Below are 8,847 nucleotides of genomic sequence, written 5' to 3'. Positions count from 1 at the left end.
ATCTGAATGCAACTCCGATTTGGGGCTTGGGTAACTGTTCCTCCTTCCCCTACATTGTTTCTAGTTTCTGGTTTGTTTTCTCCTAATCAACACACAGGGTTGGTTGTCCTCCGGGGGTGAAGGTTGGGAAGGCTGGAGACCTTAAAGGCCAGCCCAACCCCTGGGAGGTGCCAGCCCCCTTCCCAGACTGCCTGCCCCTCAAACCGGCGCATGCGGCCCCTGGCGGCTTATTGCTGAGGTGGACTTTGGAGTGGGGGCTCCAGGTTAGGGAAGGCATGCAGTGTGTGGGGGGAGGTGCCCCAAGATGTAACTGGCATAATTTGGACTTATTTACACAAGTTGATGGGAGGGGGGGATGTTCTATGGCTCTGGGAGACCTGAGAAGGCTTTTTTTTGGGGGGGAAGAGTTGGGGGGACGGGCTGTGGCCCCTCTCTCCATCCTGGGGGCCCAGGTTGGGGGTGAGGGGCCCGGGGGTGTCTGCTGGCATCGTCATCTCGGTTGCATATTATTAATGACTTTTTGATTTTTTTAAAAAAACCCTTTTCCCCACCCCCCACCCCCAGCTCCTTTGACCTTCTTCCTGGTCACCCCCGAGTCCCCCCACAGGGGGGAGGGGAGCGCTAGAGGATGGAGGGCAGGGTCGGGGGAGCGCGGCGGGCGGCCCGGGGAGAGCCAGGGGGGGTGGCAAGGGGCGCGAGGCGCAGGGACACCCCGCTCAGGCCCGCGATGCTGCTCAGGCTGCGGGATTTCTCGTAACCTGGGGGGTGGGGAGGTGTGCAGAAACAGGGGGGAAGCACGAAGATGAGGGTGCAGGGAAGGGTCCGATAGAGAGACCCAAGGCAGGGAGAAAGAGAGAGAGAGAGAGAGAGAGAGAGAAATGGAAGGAGAGGACAGGAGATACCCAGAGAGACAAAGAAGGCAAGAGAGACAGAGACAGGCAGACACAGAGACACAAAGGACAGATGGCAAGAGACAAGAGACGGACAGAGATGGACCAAGGAGATGGAGAGAGAAAGTGAGCAAATCGGGGCGTCAGTCAACATCGATGAGAAAGGTGGAGACATCGGGGAGGGGGGAGAGACTCCGGATTAGGAGGCAGGTTGGTGCCCACCGAGCCTCCCCCGCCCCATTCCCACCACAGTCCACCCCCCTTCCCCCCTCCATTGGTCCCCTCATCTCAGGCAAAAGGCTGGGGGCAGCAAGGCGGGATGGTGGGCGGCAGGGGCGTGGGGAGGGGCTGGGTGGAATGCACGTGGGAGCAGCCAGCGGAGAGGGCAAGGAATGGTGTGGCCGCTGTGGCCGGGCTGGGGGCTGACCTAGTTGTAGGGAAAGAGGGCAGGCAGGGGGTGGGGTCTGCGAGGGGGCTGAGTGGAGCGAAGCTGGCAGCGCCCTTGGGGAATCAGATGAGAACTCCAGGAGCCAGGAGCAGTGGGGTGGGGGGGGGAGGCTCTTCCAGAAGATTCTAAGGACGAGGGGGAGCGCTGGGAGCGGTGCTGGGGAGAGGGACATCTTTAAAAGGTCCAAGAAGGCTCTGGGCTTCTGACGGGTGCAGGAAGGCTCTCACGGGGGTCTCACAGCTAATGGGACTCAAGATCCAGCAGCAGTGTGTGTGGTTTCTACAAAGCCTGGGTCTGCCCGCACAGTTCTGCACCCCGCAGGGAGTTCTGTGGCTTTTCCAGGCAGTGCTAAGGGAGCTGTCTGGACAAAGGTGTCTTGACCATAGCAGAGAGGGCTTGGGGGTAGATTTGAAGCCCAGTGTCTTGGGGACACCCCCTCCCAGCCATTCCCAATTGCTAACCTGGGGGGAAGGGACAGGGGGGGACCGAGGGTCTCGCGAGGTCTCAGGCGGTGACAAGAGCTGGGGACAGAAATACACAGAGTCACGGGGGTGGAGAGAGGATGGTCAGGGGAAACCCCCCAACACAGCCTCACTGTTGGGGGGACGGAGAAACGCCGCCGGGATCTCTTCCTCCTCTCTGGTGTTTTCCGGGGGAGGGGAGCAGTGAAATGGGGGGGCGGCTGAGACATCAAATATGAAAGGAGCTTCCGGGGTGGCTAGTAGGGGAGGGGGAAGGATGGGAGGAGGGAGAGTGCTGGGGAGGAGTGGGAGCCAGTGATCAAGTGAGGGCAGATGTAGGAGGGAGGAGCATGGTGGAGGACAAGCCTGGAGGGAAGGAGGGTCTTGGGAGGACTGTAGGGGACAATTAGGGAGGGAAGGAACCTGACGCAGTGGCTCACACCTGTAATCCCAGAATTTTGGGAGGCCAAAGCAGGCGGATCACTTGAGTCCAAGAGTTGGAGACCAGCCTGGCCAACAAAACCCCGTCTCTACTAAAAACACAAAAATTAGCCGGGCGTGGTGGCAAGCACCTGTAATTCCAGCTACTCTGGAGCCTGAAGCAGGAGAATCATTTGAACCCAGGAAGCAGAGGCTGCAGTGAGCCAAGATTGCGCCACTGCTCTCTAGCCTGGGCGACAGAGCGAGACCCCGTTTGAAAAAAAAAAAAACAAAAAGGTTGTGAAGGCTGTGGTGGGAGAGACTCTTGGGGGAAGGAGCATGGGGACAATAGGTCAAAGGGGTCTTGTGGGAGGGAGGGTTGTGGGGCTGAAGGACAGCAAGGAAAAGGCTTCGAGAGGGCTGGAGGGGGAAGGATCCAGGGCACCAGGGGTAGAGGCTTCAGCCAACCCCATCAGCTCCAGCCATGATTTGAGTTCAATGAATGGATTTTGGCATCATAGGCAAGAGAAGCAGGAACCTCCCCCACCCAGCCACCCCCACCCCAATCCTCCCTCACCCATAGGCCCACACGCTCCCCACACCCCCTCCCCCTCAATCCCACAGGGGCCCCTCCAGACCTGGGGGTGGGGAACAAAGGGAGGTAAAGGACTGGGAGTGGGTGCAAGCAGGGGGAGGTGTTAGACAGGAGCAGGGAGGGGATTCAGGGGGGTAATGAGATGGAAATGGACAATGATGGGGGGTGGGGTTGCAAAAAGGAGAGGTGGGGGGGATGGAACAAGAGGAGCCAGACAGTCCCCACTCTGGACTAGGAGTCTGGAAGCCTGGGGTCTCAGCCCATGTGCTCTGTGGCCTGGGGTGGTGGGTTGGTCATGGCCTTCCCTGAACGTCTGTGAAACACAGGGGTTTAGGTGAGGCCCCCCCAAGTTCCCCTACAGCATCTCCTGAGGCTGTGGACAGGGATTCTTTAGGATGTGTCTCTGCATTTCTAAAGAAGATTCCATAGACAGTTGTTGAATTAATGCGTGATGAATCACATACCTTCAGGCGGCTTCCCTTCGCATCTAAGATAAAGTCTCCTCACCATGGCGGAAACCGTCCTGATCTTTCTCCCTGGACTCCAGCAGCCCTCTCCCCTTGGCCACTGGGATCAGCCTCACTGTGCTCCTTGCTGTCCCTTGAACAAGCAAAGCTCATCCTCCACCCCCTCCTGCGGGGAAGCTCAGGGTCTGCACTTGCTGTTCCTTCTGCCTGCCTGGCCATTTTCACCCTCCAGGTTCTGTGTCATCTCCTCAAAAAGTCCTTTGCAGAACTCCTTTTCTTCCCCAGAGACAGGGTCTTACTCTGTACCCCCAGGCTGGAGCACCATGGCACAATCATGGCTGAATGCAGCCTCCCAGACTCCTGGGCTCTGACAATCCTCCCACCTCAGCCTCCCAAGTAGCTGGGTCTAAAGGCATGCACCACCACACCTAAGTTTTTTGTTTTTGAGGAAATGGTCTTGGTATGTTGCCCAGGCTGGGTTCAAATTCCTGGGCTCAAACGATACTCCCACCTTGGCCTCCCAAAGTGCTGGGGTTATAGGCAGCAGCCACTGTGCCCAGCCACACCTCTTTAACTGAAGTGGCCAGAGTAATAGTCTTGTTCTTTTATCTTTATCTTAATTGCTTCTTTTCTTCTCTCTTTTTTTTTTTGAGAGGGAGTCTCACTCTGTCTGTAGCCCAGGCTGGAGGGCAGTGGCGTGATCTTGGCTCACTGCAACCTCTGCCTCCCTGGTTCAAGTGATTCTCCTGCCTCAGCCTCCTGAGTAGCTCGGACTACAGGCGTGCACCACCATGCCCGGCTAATTTTTGTATTTTTAGTAGAGATGGGGTTTCACCATGTTGGTCAGGCTGGTCTCGAACTCCCGACCTCAAGTGATCCACTCTCCTCGGCCTCCCAAAGTGCTGGGATTACAGACGTGAGCCACCCCACCCAGCCTTAATTGCTTATTTTCTGCTTCCTCCTATGAGGGGCTGGAAACTTTTCCTGTAAAAGGCCACATAGTAAATCTCTTTGGCATGGGGGCTGTATAGTCTCTCTGTCCCAATTATTCTACTCTGCTGTTGTAGCTTCACATGGTTGTGTTCCCATAAAGCTTTATTTACAAAAACAGATGGCTGAAAGATCAGGCCCTCAGGCTGGAGTTAGTTTGCTGCCCCCTTACAATCTAGAGATTGTAAACTGTGATGGCAGATTCATGCTTTGTTTAATCCCAAATCTGTAGTGCCTGCAACTGTGTTCTCAAGAATCAGTTGTGGCCATGGGTGGTGGCTCACACCTGTAATCTTAGCCCTTTGGGAGGCCAAGGCAGGAGGATTGCTTGAGCCCAGGGGTTCAAGACCAACCTGGCCAACATAGCGAGACCCCATTGCTTGAATCCAGGAGGCGGAGGTTGCAGTGAGCCGAGATTGCACCATTGCACTCCAGCCTGGGTGACAGAGCAAGACACGCTCAAAAAAAAAAAAAAAAAATCAGTTGCTGAAACAGTGAATGGATTGAATACATGAATGAAAGGAGCCAGGAGTTGGCTCGAGTTGTTATGAGGATTAAATAATATATGTTAAATTCCTAGCATGTGGTGATGCTAGGAACTTGGCGATGTTTGCTGAATGATTCCTCTACTAAATAGCACCACCCTCTATCCCCCTCACTTTTGCATGGCCGGCAGCCTCCAGCCTATCCCTTCTGATCCCTGACCCCTGATTCTCTGCCTCGTCCCTTCCTCTCCATCCTCACAGCCCTGGCCCCAGCTCAGGCTTCCACCTGTCACCTCAGCCTCCTCTCCAGCCTCCTGACTTCCAGCCTCCCACCTCCAGTCCATCCTCACAAGACCCCAGAGCTGCCCCTTCCAGCTCACCTGCCTCCTCCCCAGGCCCCTAGACAAGGCTGCAGCCTCTCAGTGGCGCCTGCCTCATCTCTACCTGAGAATCCTCCCTCCAGGGTCTAGTCTCCTAGGTTCTGTCCAGCAGTTCCCTCCAACCATTCCTGTCGACGGGATTGCTTCCTCTGCATGTGGCCAGAACTCCTGCTCAACCTTAAGGCCCCATTGCAGATATCGAGTCTTCCCTGATGCCCGGCCCCACCCCCTGGGAGTTTCTAGTGTTCCTCTTACTGTCTGTGCTTCCTCCATTTTAGCACATATCGCCTCAAACCATGACTTTCTAGGTCTGTGTCTGCCTCCTGCTCCAAAGCGGAAGCTCCTGGGGGCATGGATTTTGTTCATGGTTGAACTCCCCATGCCCAGTACCTAGGACGCGTGGGTGCTAAGTGCTGGCCGAATTCACAGAGGCATGGACGGATGGCTAAGCCTTTCCCCATTCTGTACCCAGAAGTGTTCTGGGTATGCCCCCCACCCCCCGTTTTCCTGATTGAATTAAAAAAAAAAAAAACCCTGGGGCCAAGGAGGGAGGCAGAGATGGTGATGGGGGTGAGGAGGGGGTCAGTCGTGAGGGCAGGCGCAGTGTGGGAGGCAGGGTTGGGTTAGTTCGGGGGTTAGTGAGGAGCAGGGTGAGTCCTGGGTAGGTGGGTGTGGGGTCAGTGTCAGGAGCTGGGGATTAACTGGGTGCAGCTGCTTGCAGTGAGGGGCCGGAGTCTCGGTCAGTGGGGACTGCATGTTCTCAGAGGGGTTAGTCGGGCAGGAGTGGGGAGTCTGGGGGTTGGGAGAATCAGAGGGTGGGGGTTACTTACCCCGGGGGGAGGGGGTTCATCCACTAGGGGGATATCCAGGCCGCGGCGTTGGCGTTGAGGTCGGGCAAGAAGCTTGGGGGGCCTGGCTTACGCCAGTCTTGAGGGGGCAGTGGGGGAGCACCAGTGGCTGGGGGTGGGGGAGAGGCCAGAGGGTTGGGGGGATGGACATGGAATAGACAGGTGAAGGGTCAGTGGTGAGGAAACTTGGGGCGGGGGGTATAGGGAAGATCTGGGATGGAGGCAGTTTAGGGTCAAGGGAAGGGGTAAGGGAAGTCCAACGCCTCCTCCCCCATCCCCTTCTCCTCCCTCCCCTGGGCAGGGGAGAGAGAGGGAGGGTCCCAGGGGGCCAGTGGGGGGACACCTCACCTTTTCGGATGGAGCCGTCAGGGGAAGGGGCATAGTCAGTGAGGAGGAAGCAGGCTCGATCCCGGCTGTAGCGGCCACGGCTTCCAGGAGTGATGGGGCTCTTGTCTTCCGGGGACATGGCGGGCTGGTCAATGGCTGGGCAGTCCTCATGGGCAAGCGCAGCTGCTGCCGGATCCCCATTGGGGCGAGGATCTGCATGCCAAGGGGGTCAGACAGAAACAAAGGAGAGTGTGAGGTGCGGTGGACACGTGGTGGGGCGAGATGTCTGCGCGGAGCAGATGCTGGGAGCGCCGGAGGATGTTTGGCACTGGAAGTGGAGATTCAAGGGCAGGGTGATGGGAAGGACTGGCCAGGAGGGTGGCAGGGGGCACAGCTGGGAGAGGGTGTCAAGGGGGTGTGATCATAGGGGAGGGTGTTGAGTGCTGGGAAGGGCAACTGCAGTCGGGAAGGGTGGTCTGAACAGGGAGCTGGACAGATTCTGGTGGTGCAGGGAGGTATTGAGAGCTGGGGTGTCGTGGTGGTGCCAGGTGTGGGGTGCCAGGAAGGGCACGACTGGGGTGGGGTGCTGTTTAAAGATATGGTCTGGAGCTGGGCACAGTGACTCATGCCTATAATCCCAGCACTTTGTGAGGCTGAGGCGGGAGAATTGCTTGAGGCCATGAGTTTGAGACCAGCCCTGGCAACATAGCAAAACCCCATCTCTACAAAAAATAGAAAAATTAGCTGGGTATAGTAGTACACGCCTATAGTCCCAGCTACTCTGGAGGCTGAGGCAGGAGGATCACTGGAAACTGGGAGGTCAGCCTGCCGTGAGCCATGATAGTTTCACTGCTTCAGCCTGGGTGATAGAGTGAGACCCTGTCTCCAAAAAAGACGAAAGATGCCAGGCATGGTGGCATCATCTGTAATCCTGCACTTTGGGAGGCCGAGGTGGGTAGATCACTTAAGGTCAGGAGTTCGAGACCATCCTGGCCAACATGGTGAAACCCCGTCTCTATTAAAAATACAAAAATTAGCCGGGCACAGTGGCGGGCGCCCGTATTCCCAGTTACTCCGGAGGCTGAGGTAGGTGAATCACCTGAACCCAGGAGGCGGAGGTTGCAGTGAGCCTCGATGTTGCCACTGCACTCCAGCCTGGGAGACAGAGTGAGACTTCGTCTTGTAAGAAGGAAAAAAAAAGAGAGATGGTTGTGGATGAAGCAAGCTTGGTGTTGGGGAGGTGAGGCAGTGCTGGGGGGTGGTTGGCTGGAGCGAACTTCGGGGGGCTTGGCTGGGGTAGGGGTAGGGGGTGGAGGGATGACTGGAGAGGATGTGGCAGGCTAGGAAGTGGCTGTTCAGGGAGCAGTGCTGGGCTCTGGGAAGGGCACCAAGGGGAAGGGCTGCGGAAGGTGAGAGATGGGAGGTGGGACGTGGGGGTCCCCTAGGCTCTGACTCCAGCTATTTTTAATTGGTGTGAAACTGGGTCAGCAGCTGAGGGAGCAAGATGGGGGCCAGGTGGCCCAGCTCCCTTTCTTGACCTACTTAAGGCGGGGGCGATGCAGCGGGAGCCGCCAGCCTCTCCTTCCTCCTAAACTCCCAAGCCACTGCCTCTGAGGCATAGACACCCCCTGGGGGAGGAACACACACAGAACCACAGGGAACTTTCTTCTCCCTCATCTCTGGCTCGTCTCTTCCTCTGAGCAGGGCCTCTCTGGATTGCTCTCCAGGACTCTCCCAGGCTGCCAGCAGCAAAGCTGACTGACCAGGCCCTGGTTTCCATTCTGCCCTGGGGGCTGTGCCCTGGCCTCACTCTCTGTTTTGAAGTCTGTCCGCCTCTTGAGCTCACTGTCATTAGAACCCAAACTCTGCCGCTGACCACCCCCACCTCCGCCCAAAATCTACATCCCATCTCTTTCTCTGGTCTCCATGACAATCTCTCAGTTTCTGACTCTCCGTCTCAAACCATATCGGCTTCAGTCTCTCTTCCCTCAGGGCTGTCTCCCGGATGCTCAGATGCTGCCACCATCCCTGGGGTTCTGCTTTGGGTCTGCCTGTGGTTCACGTGAGACCCTCTCTCTGAGCCCCACTCTCCTCCGGGTCGCTCTCTCTGTACAGCGGAGAGTACACTCTGACACTGCCTCTGCCTCACCAGCCCCTCTGAATACCTTGCAAATCTATTTCTCCTCAAAACTCTTTCACATGAAACCTATGTTTCTGTGTGATTATCTGTGCCTCCTTGGCCTGAGCTCCTGCTGTTGGCTTTCTTCTCCCTCACCTCTTTGACGCCAACCACCCCAGGCTCTCTGAACCCCGGCAGCTACCTCCCCAGTCCTCCCCGGGTCTCCACCTGTGTCCCCGACCCCTGACACCCAGGCTCACCTGCCCGGTTGATCTCAATCACCTCCTCCTGAGCCAACGGGCAAGGCTCGCCAGGGGCCGGCAGAGGAGGCAGCCCCATGATCCCCAGCCCACCCGCTCCCCCCCTGAGCAGCCCGGGGTGCGTGTGGGGCCCCGCTGGGTAGGCCCCGGCCACAGT

The 8,847-nt window shown here is 57.4% G+C and overlaps 1 protein-coding gene across 1 annotated transcript in view; it reads right to left on the bottom strand.

Moving 5' to 3' along the window:
• Window positions 1–8,847, bottom strand: part of KCNC3 (potassium channel, voltage gated Shaw related subfamily C, member 3) — a gene marked incomplete at its 5' end in the record, with an annotated part of 20,921 nt that continues 12,074 nt past the window's right edge. The window contains 3 exon segments of the mRNA XM_011946506.1: window positions 1–758; window positions 6,333–6,524; window positions 8,691–8,847. Of these exon segments, the coding sequence (XP_011801896.1) occupies window positions 622–758; window positions 6,333–6,524; window positions 8,691–8,847 (486 nt within the window).

This window comes from Colobus angolensis, unplaced genomic scaffold (genome assembly GCF_000951035.1).
Source record: "Colobus angolensis palliatus isolate OR3802 unplaced genomic scaffold, Cang.pa_1.0 Scaffold25, whole genome shotgun sequence".
NCBI classification, from domain to species: domain Eukaryota; kingdom Metazoa; phylum Chordata; class Mammalia; order Primates; family Cercopithecidae; genus Colobus; species Colobus angolensis.
This window is presented reverse-complemented; position numbering and strand designations above follow the sequence as displayed.